At 40.9% G+C, this 15744-nt stretch overlaps 1 protein-coding gene across 5 annotated transcripts in view; it reads right to left on the minus strand.

The window, feature by feature from the left end:
* asic1b (acid-sensing (proton-gated) ion channel 1b) overlaps positions 1–15744 on the minus strand; it is a 143341-nt gene that overhangs the window by 23237 nt on the left and 104360 nt on the right. The window contains exon 1 of one of the 5 annotated variants that reach the window (XM_046383154.1): positions 5558–6797. The exons of the other annotated variants lie outside the window; for them this stretch is intronic. Within the exon in view, the coding sequence (XP_046239110.1) occupies positions 5558–6172 (615 nt within the window). The 5' untranslated portion in view covers positions 6173–6797. Of the gene's footprint in view, positions 1–5557; positions 6798–15744 lie in introns of those variants that run through there. 5 annotated transcript variants of the gene reach the window in all.

Raw genomic sequence — 15744 nt, forward strand, 5'->3', positions numbered from 1 at the left:
TGGCCTCCCAGGGTACGGCCACATAGGAGCTTTTAAAACACAGAGTAGTGCAATTTAATAAAAAGCCTTCTTATATTTGGACACAATATGAGATTTGAGCTTTCAAGTGAATAAGAGGCAAAATTGAGTCAAAGCAGTGCCTGCAAAGCCTGCCTATGTGCAGCGACTCCAAAGCAGAATACAAACGTCAGTGAAATGGCCCTGAAATCCATCTTCGTCCTGGAGTCACCTCTGGCCATAATCAGATCACTGTTTATCATTACTCTTGCGAATATAAGGCAGGGGAATCTTTTGATATCACAGCTTCAACTGCATCAGCAGCACAAAATATCAGAAGATAAGAAAGTTTATAACCTGCAAAAAAGGTTTTTGTTTTCATTTTAAAAGCACAGATTTTTCCATAAGAATCTGCAACAGCCAAACAAGCCAAACTTTACTTAAAAATCCAAAACCAACCAATTTATTGCAATCTGAGGCTTTACTTGTTTACAGCTTACCAAGACTGATTCCTTAGGAGACAAGTTTGAACATTCAGTGAAAGAGGCAATACTGCTCACAATGAAAAGAGAAAAAAACATTTGGCAGATACACATCAAGAAAGCAGCGATAAGATTGTAATTGTGTGGAAGTGCACGTGCCCGTTTCTCAGCGTGTCTGCACCCGAGCATGCACTTACATTTGTATGAGAGTATGAATGAGCGTGCTTACGTGTGAGAGTGTATGTACAGTATAAGCATGGTTGTGCGCAGCCACTCCTGGCTGCCATCTGTGTGCATGTGGTGATAATGTGTTGATTGACTAAAGGAGTCCTGTAGTCAGAGTTGCTGTGGTAACCAGGAGATTGTGCTGGCTGCATTGAGTGAAGAGCAGCAGCAATGGGTGCCTGTGGTGACCTTGGGGAGTCAGGATCTTCATTGTGTTCTGTACTTTTAAGGTTTGCGCTCAGTCTCAACATGCTACTTCATGTCTGTCAATTGAATAGCCTGTTGGTCTCATTGAATGTTGTGTGCAGTGTTAGAGCAGTGTAAAATTTGACAAATACGTCCCAATGAGTCAGCAGGGACTCTGCCTTACTTGAAAAATGCAACCTTTTTCCAAAGGCAGAAACCCCATTATGGCAAAAACAAAACCTTCATATTTGAAGAAAAATATTAATTCTTAATTAATACTAGCATCAGGTCAGAGTGAAATTGCTCTACAGAGATGGCAACTTTAGAAAACTTGTTGCTATAAGATACATTTAACATGAGGGGTGAACATACATTTGGGACACCTAAGCAGCTTTTCTCAAGAGAGAAATTACTGGTATTATTATCTGGATCTGGTACTGCCCTATACATTGTATTTCAAAGGGAAACACTGAATTCCCTAAATGTCTAAACAGAAATCAAATATTTAAATTGACCCCACCTCTGAAAAAAAACACAGAGAGAGACACCATCCTCTCTCGTTCTCACAGGGTGTAGAAATGTCACCGTCTCTCTCTTCGATAAATAATTCACAGACAGACAGCCCGAGACTGTTGAGATGGCCCTCGGCTATCCTTCACATGACAATGTGACAAGGATGCACAAGCTGTTCCCTAAAGTTGCCAGGGAACCACTTTCCCCCCTCTCCATCAGAGCAGAGCACAGGGGTGCAATGTGTTATGGCAGTTACAAAGGATTGTCTTGGTTTTACTTGGCACCGAATCAAATCAGCTAAAAATAGGATTTGCTGATATTCCCACTGTGTTATATGCAATTAGTTTATGGTCCACAAATTTTGTACATAATGAAGTACAGCGATTTATTTTTCTGGTGAACTTGTTATACTTCCTCCATAAGGTGAGGGAGTGTTGCACAATGCAAAGGACATTTTACATCAGAGTACAATAAAGTACAATATCAAAAACAAAATTAATGAATAAATAAATGAATAATAAAAAATATTGTACATTCAAACAAACACTTTCAAACCATTTTCAACAGAAACTGAACATTACTGTAGCTTCTTAAATATCTCCAGTCTCTCCAAGGTACATTTGGAAGTTGTTTTGGACCTATCATGCATACAAGACAGTACTAATTAGCTTCTTAATGGATGTTGAGGCGAAGTTGTTATTCAACTGCAGTTTCCAAGATCAGGATCAACTTTGAACTTCGACTTTGAAGGCAATATGGATGATGATGGAAGAATATGAAAGTCCTAGTGGTGCTCGGCATCATGTAATCATCATCAAGTTGGCAACTGAGCAAAATAAGTTAGTTAGATGTGTGGGCAGAGAGAGCTGAAAGCATACTGGATAGAAGAGAAGTGTTTTTTGCAGTCAAAGAGTCAAACGAGTCACACCTGTTCAATAACATGTGCATGGTTGCTCTGTTTTATGGACTAATGACGACACTGCTGGTAGATAAGATATAACAGTATAATGTGTTTTTCTGTGTCTTTTAGCTCATCTTTTTTTTTTTTTGTTTTTTTTTCTTGCCTACAACTTCACTGTTCACTTTCATTACTCTCATCAGCATCGTTTCACACACAGAACTGGCTGCTGTTTCAGTGAAAAATAAACTTACTACAAATTACCTGCCCAGAGTGACTTGCTGGTGAACAAAGTGGAACACTGAGCAGCTAAAGAGCCACATGTTTTCCTTACGAGTTGGTGGAGAGTAAAACGGAGCTAAAAAAAAATGAGAAAATGCTGTATTCATCAGATGGCCAGACACTCAACTACAAATAACATAAATGCTGCTCTGTGTTCACTAGATGTGTAGGCATTAAAAGGTGATAATATAAATAATATCCTAATAATATCGATAATATCAATCAATGTACTGTTTGTAGTGCTGCCCCAATGAACAAAATTAATAATCAATTAATGCAGGGTTTAAAAAACTTAAAAGCTCAGAATTGCTTCCAGTGTTGACCAGTGGCCATTTTCCAAATAGACCACCATTATAAAAGAGACATCTGTAACACTGTTGGCAGGACAATTCAAACTGCAGACAGGTTCAGTTATGACCCTTGCTATTATGGATGTTTGTTTCATGGAGGTTTTACATTTGTATAACTTTCCATGAGCTGAAAGAAAAATCTCTGAAGTCATCAGAATGTAAGGACTGTGGGCTACAGGAACTGGTGTGCCAGGACAAATGTGAGAAACATCACTATGCATATTTATTGGACTGCATAACCAGAAAGTAAACCCGGAAGATTTGAATTTGATGATTTTTCAAACAGCCATATCTTAGGGTCCACCTCTCTAACACATCCAAAGGGGAAAGTGACAACATTTTGTGTTCATTGTTTTAGATCAGGGCTATTCGATTATAGATTTAGTTGGGCCATATTTTAAAACCAGCAAATTAAGGATGGTCAGACACTATCAGAAGCCAATTTAAAGCCTTTTATAAGCTTTTGGTCATGACCAATTTTTAACATATAAAAATTAAAGTAGTAAAGAAATAGATATTATGTATGTATATTACATCTATAAGCATAAGTGTGTGAGACATACATGGACATATAGCCTATATGCTGTATGTAGTTTACATAATTTACATATATTAGATTGTATGCTGGGTAACTCTGAGCCACTTGGACGTGGCCTGTTTTTCTTGGTTGAAATTTTATCTTAAATTACACCTCTTACTGTATCCATTCTGTAAATATTAAATATATTTTAGCTTTGAATCCCTTGTCAGTTACTTAAATCAGAGTAAAGCAAAAACCAAATACATTTTAAGCCCACATACCCACAGCTGTTGCTAGCAGCAAGTAGTTTTTTTTTTCAGCAAGGTTTAAGAGTTTTAGAGTGGATTTTTCTCCTAACTTTTTGCCCACAAATCCACAAAAAAAAGGACAATTAACATTGTTATACACCTTCAGCTAGACTTCCCAGTAAGGTTTAAGCAAAATGGGTTGAAAACTGTCAATCAATAGGAAGCACGGAGTGGGGACTGAGTCTGACTGTATGTTCTCGGATTGATTTTGTGACTGAAATCAATGGCTGAGAAGAGGCCTGATGAGAATTAAGCATGTGTACTGTTAAGAAACGAATAAAGAAGGTGGCACAGCTGCATGGAGGGAAGAACAGATTGATGAGTCCAGTGGACCAAATTTATAGAGTTTCAAGAGAGACCCTGCAACATGGGAGGCCTCCTGCTCAAAAGTCAATACATCCTGAAACCTCTTGTATGAAGACAGGCTCAACTTCCTCCACTGCAGCTCACTTCTCAAGTGTGACTGATTCTATTGGCCTGACTCATGCCGACGGCTCCTCTTGCCTAACCCCAGGCCAAGCAGGGCATCATTGATTATTTGCGCACTAGCAGATATCCCCAAAACTCAGACCTTGGTATTATGTTCTATCCCTGAAATAGATTGCTGTTGCTTGGTCACCCTTTAAAAACATGAAGCGTTTCTAAAGATGTTGGTAGAAAGAAATGTGTTTGACTGTGATAACTTGTTTTGTGGTTCCAGATTTACATTTGTGAAGACATAAAAGCATGTGTTTGATGCATTATTTGGGGATATGGTTTGATGACACAGAGACCGAGGGCTGCCACCAAGGCAAGCAGTTTCAAATTATGAATTTTCCTCAGAACTGAAAATAACCCTCAGACATGCCAGCTGCAAACAGAAAAACCTGATTCCCCAACATCAAACTGTTTCAAACACCAGAAGAAAATCTACTTAACTGAAAACAAATTTGGGTAATGAGGTGGGAGAGAGGAACATTCGGCTTTCACATTGTTCTCCAGGCGATGATGGAGTGCAATCAATGGGCTGCAGTTTACCAATGAGGCCAACGGTGAGTGTTTACCATCGGTGCCATTGAGTGTTGTAAAGCATTGCTAAATGAATCAAAAGTCTTCATTAGGGGCAGACTGGTCTCTTGTGAGTGCAGGATTGAACACACATTGATCCAGCAGTGATGGACAACGGAGACCAAATGGAGAACGTAGAAGACTGCTGGGTTCTGCAATCATTTCCAGTGAAATTATTCAGCTTTTGATATTGTTTGGTTTGGAATTTCTGATCATAATTTTCCACAATGTCGGTGTCAGTGGGCAAAAAGAGAGTGGGATTAAATGAGTCTGTGAATGAGTGAGAGAGAGTGAAGAACGACTATAAAATATATTATATTATAGGTCTCTTTGGGAAAACTACAAGAATAATCTAGCAATATTATGGAGATACACTGCGAGATGAAATTACATGAGATAAATCATTGCAAAGTCACGGTGGTGTGCAACACAGTCCACGTAGATATATAACAGCATCTATATGGCGAGAGGTGAGGTAGAGACAGAGAGAGTTAATTGAACTACTGAGGCACATCATCAAGCAGCAGTGCAGAGAAATGCCTGGTGATTGCGCGCGTTCAACGCAAATTAATTACACAGTTGATCTCTATCAGCGCAACACATTTAAGATACTGACAGCCAATTAGTAACACTTCACCTTCTGACTCAGCCCATAATTGAAAAAGCTGAATCCATCTCTAAAAGCTGCATCAACCTGTTGGGGAGGGTGTATGTTAAAACAAAAAACTGAACTTTGGCGACACACTCACGGTGCTGAAATTGCGCGGCCCGCAGAGCTCTCCCTGATACCGACAGTACAAGAGCATCTCCTCCAGCTGGTGTCCCAGCCGGTCCAGAAGCTGCTTCATGGACGGCTGGGACTCCCGCGGAGGAGGAAGAAAGTGGTTGAAGTCCAAAATCCGAGACAGCGGGGACCAGGGCGGCTCGCCCCCCGCGCTTTCTTCACCATCGCCCCGCAGAGGTGTGAGCGCCTCCCTCGCAGCGGGTGTGACCTGCCAGTTCCTCCCAAAAAGTCCCAGCCACCTCCCCGCGCTGAATATGTCCGTCTTCTTCATGCGCCGCGGCAGCAGGAGGTTTTGGTTGCATATGGTGACGGCGGGGAAAACGAGTCGCTTGGCGTACACCATGTGCGCCTTGGTATACACGGGCGAGGAGAGCAGGTACCGCACTCTGTTGGAGGACCAGGTGAAGAGCAGAGCCACAGCTGCCAGGAAAGCCAGCAGCCACGCAACTCTCCGGGGGTAGGAACCGCTGATGAAGATGTGCCTCAAGCCATGCAAGGTGGTGTGTTTAAGGAAGAGCTTCCCGGCTTCGGCCAGGGAGCCCGGTCTCGGTTTCGATCCAGATGAGTCGCTCTGGCACATTTTGGAGAAAGGCTGGTGCGTGCTTTCAACATCGGAACATCGGTCCCGCTGTGGTCACAGTGTATGAGTCAAAACTCGCTTCTGCGCTCTCAGATGGTTGCTGTTTGTCAGAGACTTCACTTTGGACGGAGAGAGAGAGAGAGAGAGAGAGAGAGAGAGAGAGAGAGAGAGAGAGAGAGAGAGAGAGAGAAGCGCACGCAGCTCCGCTCGGTTGTCTCAGGCACTGAGCAGCAGCTTGTGGCGGTGATGGGGGAGTATTTTGTCAGTCGCACAGCCCACCCTGAGCTTGTCCGGAGGGAAGCGAAGTTACTCAGAATGATTTAATGCGCTACTGTGCAGCAACAGGAGTCCTGGGGATTATTTCATCAATATTACAAGCGGCAGTTAGTCTCGAAAATCTGAAGAAATGCTCCAGAGAAAAAAGAATTAGTTCCAATCGCTGTCATATTGTAATTACAGTCATATTGTGCCTTCTGTCTGCCTCCCCATCTTGATTCTTATTTTTCTGTCTCCGCCCCTCCCTCCACCCTCACACATTCTGAATATCCTCAGTGCTGTTGCTGAATGAAATTATTAGCCTCAGAAGCCACCGCACATTTGTCTTCCTTTTCAACCCTGTCACACACACACACACACACACACACGTAATCCCTCCTCGTTCACAATTTGTATTCCTTCTCAAAACTGAACATTGTGCCACAGAGAGTAATGCTGTAGAGTCTCTAGTCTCTTTCATTACTGTTCCACTGCTGGAAACTGTTCACTGAGTGCTCAGCATTTTGGTGACACTCAGGTGTAAGCAAAGTGGTTGCGGGGAGGGGGGGCAATAAGAAGGTGTTAGTATGATATTGCTTGGATCTAATGGGCTTTTTGACCCCAGGTGGCTGCGATGATGAGGGAAATCCGTTTCAGATGGGCGACAGAAGCTTGAATGCAACATTGAGGAAGCGTTTTGCGAGCACCATCTTTCTCATAGGGGACTGGTTAAATGGTGCTTTGTGTTTGTTTGGTCATCATCACACAGTTTTCCAATCCAGAGTGAAAGCTGGACACCATGCACTCTCTGCTCTGTGTGTGTGTGTGTGTGGATCATTGCGTGACTGATGTAAAAAAAATGTGACAAGGAAATGGTGTGAATGAGGGGAGAAAGAGAACATGAATGAGGTCTACTTATTGAATCAGTTTTTCTTGTCTTGTCTCCCTCACTCTGGAAGGATAAATCCAATTTGTTGCCACTTGGGTAATTGCTGGGAGTGCAGTGACTTGTGTCAGAGAGGTTGTACAAAAGACAAAGGTTTAGCCAGATTATATAAACCATTTAGTTGTTGGGTAAAACAGAAACATAATGTTTGCAATATGTTGCCAATAGTCCCTCACTGAATGCTAAAAACTCTGCACACACACCTACGGCCAATATGGTGAGTCAAAGGTGGACAAGAAGGTCAGTCTGTAAAGTGCTTGGATGGTAAAGTGTGATGGACTTAGGGTGGGGGACAAAATTACCTTTCTACATTCTCTTTCAAATGTATTTGGATAACATGAGGGCAAGGACGGATTACCACTGAAGTAAATCTGCACAAATTTGTGCATTTGACCAACAGCAAATTGTTATGAGAGTGCTGACCTTTTATTTAACCTCCTTTCTTGGTGCAAAAAATATTTCTGTTATGAGACAGGAGTCAGTGGTACAATTGGTGTTGAGAATAAACTGTGTAAATTTATGGTCTCGAGCTAATGAGGTTGCTAACGGCAAGGAAAGTTTTATTTTCCCTCTCCAATAACATTTTATTGAACTGAACTGAGCTGATATATGGTGGAGAGGGAACAGAGAGAAGCTCCAGGAGCTAGTGGGACTGAGTAGCATTATATTAGCTCACCAGCTGCAATAGTTGACCAGCTTGTCTGGTAAAAACAGACACTACGCCACCAATCTGCTAGAACCAAATATTTCACCAAGCCCCATGTATGAATTTTGTCACAAATGTTTACTTGCATCTCAAAGCACAACACGAACACACATGATGAAGGCTTCAAGGTGCATCCTGCTGTATTAACTGATCTTCAGGTCACTGAGGGCCTCCTGGCGTTTTAAAACCTGATTTTTTTTCCATTTTGTGATTATATATGCTGAATTTATTAAAGTAAATTGTGTTTAATCAAATTACCACACAGTACACCTTGGACCAAGCAGTATAAGAGCATGCATATTGCACTGAGAGAGAAGTCATTAGTTAAATTATACCTCAAGGCCCACTGGTTAATCTGGCTGTGCCTTTCTTTAAAACCTGTCTGAACACTCATATTTCTCAGGTTTCAAATATGACAAAGCAAACAAACATAAAACCTACAAAACTAAGATCCAAGATGTCGTAAAATTATACTTTAATACCTGTGTACATGCACGTTTGTATATACCAGTTTTGCAACCCAGAAAGTTCATATGACAATCAGCATCAACGTTTAAAAAATTCTCGGTGCAATATTTGTGCATTGCGATGATGGTGTGGTTCAGGCTGAGAAAAGGTTGTGACTATGGCAAATAAAGTATACTTGTAAAGTTCTTGTCTTCCACCCTGATCTCCACATTCCTCGTTTTCTGGCCCGCAAAATAAAGGTCATGCAACTTCCTGCTTTGTTGCGGTTCTTAGGGATACTGGGCTGCTTTTTTGTCCAGTCGATACCTCACCCTTCTACAGACTACACAACAGAACACACAAGGCCGTACATAACAAGAGAGTCAAACACTACGAGGAGCAGATGAGATCAGACCATCAGTTTGATCGCTCTCCGTGTTTCTGGGCCCACCCAGTACACATCCTCCCTACTTTTTACTCTTGTTCTCTCGCTGTACTCTAACACACGCCATAATGTCCCTTCTAAGGACAATCAAGTCTCCCACTGGGGTGGTTACTCATGTTTAAACGAATGAGAATGTGAGGATGTCATGGGGAATGGCTGCTCAGCTGTGGGCCCAAGATAATTTCCCAGTGAGATACTACAATCACACATAGTTGTGCGATGGAAATCAAGAAGCACTGGATTACAGTTATGTGTCATGTACAGAACCCAGCACACTAGTGAACAGGAGAGTAAGAAAGCCAGAGAACATGACATGCCAGGAAAGAGAAACTAAATCTGTTGTTTTCAGGAGACTATGACGTTTAAACATAAAATTTTGTTGCACGTATAGATTATTTGTGGTTTAAATTTGTTGGGGGGTGCATCAGAATTCATCAGAGATTCAGCCTGACACTTTTGGCATTTAACATCATTTGTTCTTGCCTGTTTCCCCAGTCAGCTCATCAACAGAGAGACATATCGGAGGAGAGGCTCTGTGCAACAAGCTAATCCATCTGGGTGAAGGGATAATGATATCCTGGCTTGACAGAGAAGTACAATCCCCCAGCAAGTGCAACAACAACAGAATAACAAACCTACACCTCTGTGAGAGTTTCACTAATGAACTCATTATGAAAGCAAACTTGGACATTTTTCAGGGGATCTTTGGCACACATCTTAAGTCTAAACGTCTAAAAGTATTGTTTGATTGACTGGTTCCTAAAACAAAAATAACTCAAATCATATTTGATTTTTGGAACCATGGTCAATGATGATATAAAAAAATATAAAAAAACATTAGCTATCATTATAAAATTATAAAATCAGCATTAAAATAAACCATGAATTTACTAATGGCTGAAGGGTTTGATCCATTCAAACACGCCTTTCACTGTTTTGATCAAGACTGAATAAAGAGAAATTTAAAAGAAAAAAAAAACTTGTTTCTTTGATTAGTACTTGATGCAAGTAAAATCGCAGACTTTGACTAAAATACTATTGATTTTTCAGGGTTGTGTATACTCCCATAGAAGAACTTTGAAGAGTCTATAAATCGGTGCTGACTTAGTTCTTCAATAATGAGAAGCGTTAAGGCATCCAAAGACTGTTGCCATGAAGGGAAATACACAGGATATTACCATAATCATATAATCACAGCCCAGTCTTCCTTTCAGAGTGTGAATCTGTCGTTTGCAAAGCTATTTCAATGATGTTACTCAGATAAATCCTTGTGCTGTTAAACAGAAAGCTGATGGGAGCTTCATTAACACGCTGACAGTGTACAGGGCAAATTTATGGACACATTTTGGTGTTCAGACCTGTCAGCAACACTACAATGGAACAAAAAGGGATGTAATTACGGAAACATTCTCAGTCCACAAATGGTAGTATCCATTGCAAACTGATGCCATGAATGTCCATGGCAGGCTATCAGACACTGCAGAGTATTAGTCGCTTGATCGCTCGGAACTCATGTGAATAAGAGTAATCAGTAGATAGCTGGTTTTTTTTGGAGGGTGGATTTTGCCTTTGACAGTTCCTCTAAATCAGAAAAGACTTCACTTTCAATCAGTGAATCCAGTGAAGCAGTGAATGCTTAAAAGCTGACTGGGGATGAATGAAAAAGCACCAACAAGGACAGAAATTTAATAGCTGCCACTTGACGTCACATCTTATCAGTCATTTTAAAAAGCCAGCCAGGATTACACCTTTTGGCATGCAGTGTGTGCCATGCTCAGGGCAGAATTACATGGTGTATTTTATTTCTTATACTGCCACCTTTAGTATTCAAGCATCATATCACTGAAATACCTGCCACATATTACTGACCTTTAATACATTGAAATGTAGATACACACATGTGCAAGACTCATCAATCTCCTTTAATATTATAAAAGTCAACTTTCATTTGTCTTTTTGCTTTTATGTAATTATTTTCTATTTTCATTAACATCCTTTCCCCTGTTGACAAAGTTTTCCGGTGTACATGAACACATACACAATTGAATAGATGTGTATGGAACAATATATAATATTTTGTCATGTATGTGCTGCCGTTGCAGCCTTTTGTAGGGGCTTTCTGCTGTACATACATACTGTAGATGTAGTATGTGCGTGTTTTACTATGTATGTCTGTCTGTAGATTTATATTCAGACAAGACTACATGTGCATGTCGATATATTATATTTATATATGTTTTTTTTTGTTGTTTTTTTTGCCCATTGGTGAGGCAGTAAGCTAAGACAGATTTGATCCTCCAGCAGGTCCTTTCAGAGTTGTGTGGTCCTCACTCCAAATGCTTGGTCTCTCTTTTCTTTTTATTTTTTTGGTCTTGACTGAGGAATTACTAACAGACCTCTGCTCTCAGGCTGCATTCAGGGTCACAAGGAGTTTGTAAATCAATCAATCAAAAATGGAAATTAACGTACCCATAAAGACGTATAAATGAAGATTAGTAAAAGGCCAATGTCTGAGCCTTAAGGTACTCCGTAGCAGAAATGGGAAGTGGAGGATCTAAACATCTTATCATCACCTAAAATCTGAATATTATATAGACATAACAACTGATAAAAGTTCAGGAACTTCTTCTATAAAACCAACAGTGGAGTTGGGGGTCCATATACAAAAATGCAAAGAGTTTTTGTGACCCTTTCAAAACAAAAACATTTCAAAAAAGGAGAAGAAACCAAGCTCAGATCTTGAACACTTAAAATTATTTTTATATAAAGCTGCTAAACCAACCCCACATCTGGTTACTCTTGGCTCATTTAGGACAGTGAAACCTGATGGGCAACATTCAACATGGGGAACAGTGTCACTATCAGACAGTTAGCAAGAAAAAGTCAGTATTGTTTTCATCAATGCATTTTAAAGATTTGTTACTTAGTAATCTGATGCTTGAATTCTGCAAAGCTAATGTAGTCTATTTGATTATTATACATAACAGTGGGGCTACAGCAGACACAAGAGAGGTTACCCATGTTTAAAGATCTGTGAGGTAGATGAATTACTAGAATGCCAGAAACAGCAACAGGAATAGGAAGTCAACTCTGGATAGTCAGTCATTTGGTAGATTACTAATGTGTGAAGAGAATCTGTTCCCAGGTAGTCAACAGCCCCTTTTCATTGGGGTAATGGAGTGAAGGGATCTCTTGAAAGGAATCAAAATGACTGATGAAGCCATACCCATTGCCAGTGCAAAAACTCTGCAGTCACTGGTCAATGCTATAAAGTGTTGCAACTGGACCACAGAAGATGTACCATTTACCCAGGCTTTCAGAATCAGAATCAGAAGCTTTATAGTCACTGTACAAAGAATACAGCGAAATTTCTCATTTCTTTCGTTGACTTCTGCTCCAGCTAAAACTTCACAGATTGTCCCAAACTTAAAGTCATTTGTGCCTACAAGCACAGTAACAGTGTGGACAGTGGGATGATGGACCGGTACAAAAGAGATGTTTTCGACAACATCCAAAGTTTTGGAACCAAAAAATAGTAGGTAATTTCCCCTAGTAATCCCACAAACCAGATTATTGAATCTCCATTTAAATGGAATTCAGGGTCTCTGCAGTTGCTGCTGTATGCACCAATGGTGGTGGGTACAGTGTTGGGAAAGGGGTCAGAATGTTTATCCCGGTCAGCTCGAGTGACCAAAGCTGTTCCGTCTGGAGGTCATGCAACCTGTTGCTGCAGTGGGCACCACTCAATAGCCAGGAGGAGAGTTGCTGAGGGAACAGAGAGATGGGCCCCACTTCTTAATGCCTCAAGAGCCTCTCCAGCAGTGTTCTGCATAGAAGATGATCTGCCATCAGTCGGGTCTGCTAGAGGTGCAAAAGAGGGACACAGCAGCTGACAGCAGCAGCACCAGTACTGCCATCTTCACCTGGCAGAGGGAGAGCTGAGTTGAGCTTGCCACTGCAGGAGTTTATTGATCAGATGTTTAATTGATCTCAGCTCCAATTTAACACCACAGAGAACATCAGTGGTAGCCGTCTTACAATACTCCACAACCAGGAGCAAAAGAGAGGAATAAAATCCAGAGGTAAAAATGTCATAAAATCCTCAGTCAGGAGTGACCAACCTGCTTAGCCTTGTGGATACATCTAAGTTTAAATAAGAAACTTGAGCCTGATGACTTAAATCTTTCACCTTGTTAAAAACTATAGATAAAACAGCCAGGATCTAAAAATGCGTCTTAAAAAGTAGCATAAAAACTGGATAAATGTGCCAATTTGTGACAGAGCTTCTGAGGACGAAAACAACACTAACCTTTCGGGATTCTCATTGCTCTCTGTGTCTGACTGCATGCACTGATGGCACAGGTTTATTTGTGAGAGTTCTGGGATGTCAAGGCACTCGGCAGTTAATCAAAGTCTCATTCTGGGCCCGGAATGGGGTGGAGCTGGCCAGCCTGGACCTTGACAGGTGTAGAGTCCAACTACAAGACACAAGTAGAGCAACGCTACCCAACTCAACCCCTCACCTTACCACTATCTCTGCTTTACCTCTAACATTACCTCCTTTATCTCTGTTTACCCTTCATACTTATAGTGCGAACTCCCTGTCTGTCAAGGCAAAAAGAGAATGCACTTCCTTTCGTACCCCGATCTCTTTGTTGTTTTTTTGTCATGTCAACCTTCCTCACACACACACACACACACACACGCGCGCACACACACACACACACACACACACACACCTTTGTTCTCTACTCTGACACCCTTCTTATATTCTTCTGCTTGTCTTCGTTGCTGCTGTATCTTCTCTGTCAAGCATGCTCTAGGGAGTAAGTGAAGGTAGGAGGTGTTGAAGGACAGAGTAACATAATAGAAATGGGGTGGAGGCATGAGGGGCAGCAGCAGTGAGGGTCCTGTAGCTGTGGGGGCTGACAGAGGAGCAGGTGGTGATTTATACAGACAATTTTGAGGATAATTGTGTGCATGATCTGCTGCAAGGGACAAGTGTCACAAAGGCCACTTTTCTAATCGCCTCTCAATCTCCTGGCTATAAGGTCGAATTAAATACATGTGTCAGGTAAATGCTGGTTTACTGTGAAAACAATGTGAGAGAAGAAAGTCAGTGGAAGTATCCCAGGAGGTCACTGTAAGCTTGTGAACACAGAGAGCAGCAGATAGTGGCACTGAGACAAAGCTGGATACTGAGTGACATTGTTAACAGCACTCTGAGCATAAAAAAGTATTAGTACACTGTGTAAGTGCTGTGAATATGTCCTTGGTTTTTAAACTTTAACAATTCAGTCTGAATGCTCTGAACACAGAATGATCCAAATGCTGCAAATAGCACTAAGCAGCCTTATAACAATCACATGTTGTGAAAGGACAATGTCCACTTGCAAATGTGATGTCTGTTATCAACTCTGATTGAAGGGGCACTCATCCCGAGGAGTTCTACTCAAATTGTGAAAATAACTGTGTGCTGTCTTCTTCTGTGGTCCTGGAGGAGCTTTCTTAAGACCTTAAATTTAAAATTTTGTTGCATTAGGGGAAAGCATACTATAGACTTTACAACCACACTATGGACTTTGGAATATGGACTACAAAGCAGGAAATAAAATAATACATACTGTTTGGTTTATTGTTATTATAGCTATAGTTTTGGTTTTAGTGTCAAAAGATATAAACAAATTATTAGGGGCTTTATTCTAAAACGAGCGTGTAAAGCACCGCTGAGTCAAACATATCGTCATGTCGTAAACCCTTCAAAAAATACACTACAGTAATGTTACTATAATGAGTGCAAGCCAGTATCAGAACAGGTGTTTAAATACTGGCAATAGCAGAATGGCATGGATGCCAAGAAAAGTTAACCTAACATCACTGTGCACTGGACAGGATGGATTCAAATGCCTCTTTTTTCATGTTTGAAAGGACTGAGTGTGGCAGTACCACCTGAAAATGGATTATGATTGGATGGTCTTACAGTTTAAGAACTGTGGCTAGACAGAGCAGATTTATATTTACAGCCCATAGGGCAGTAAGAGTATCCCTGCCTGCACAGGGAGACACAGGATGACATAGCTAATTCATCTTGGCAGCATCATGACAGCTGGGCTGGGGAGAGTTTGGGAAAGGGGAAATGGTTCTGATGAATGACTTTAAGAGTACGCCCGCTAGCTATAGCAAACAGTCTCCAAGTCCCCACGGGCCTGATGCCTCCTATTTGCCGCTTGGGGAGAAATGAATGAATGGCCCTTTGTGAAATAAATGGTCCCTTTCTGTTTGACATTTACAAATGAATCCTTCTTGTAAAACTAAATCCATCCATTTGTTTTATTAGTAGTGGAGGTGAGTTTCATGCGCTGATGCTCAAGACTGTGCAGTAATTATAATCACACACAATAAATGCGGTGACCAAGGCTATTCAGAAGAGATCCAAGTCTGTGCAATTAGGCATTCAAGCTGTACAACTCAATGAACAGAAAAAGATTTTGGAATAGTTCAAGAGGAGTCCATATGTTTACATTTCTCTGCTAGTATGGATTAAACAAGTGAGATATTAAATAGCTAGACTGACAGCAGTTGTGATATTGGACAGCAGGAAAAAAAAATCTTACAAAAATATATTGGCCGATAATCTTGTTTTTTTTTGCATAAACACAAAACATACAAATATTGACAAAGAAGAGCTGTTAAATTTATCAAATGAATGTGACCTAAATATGTACTGGGATAAGAACTGCTGGAATGCTGGAAAAATAATAAATACCGCAACA

This window comes from Scatophagus argus, chromosome 3 (assembly GCF_020382885.2).
Source record: "Scatophagus argus isolate fScaArg1 chromosome 3, fScaArg1.pri, whole genome shotgun sequence".
Taxonomy (NCBI): domain Eukaryota; kingdom Metazoa; phylum Chordata; class Actinopteri; family Scatophagidae; genus Scatophagus; species Scatophagus argus.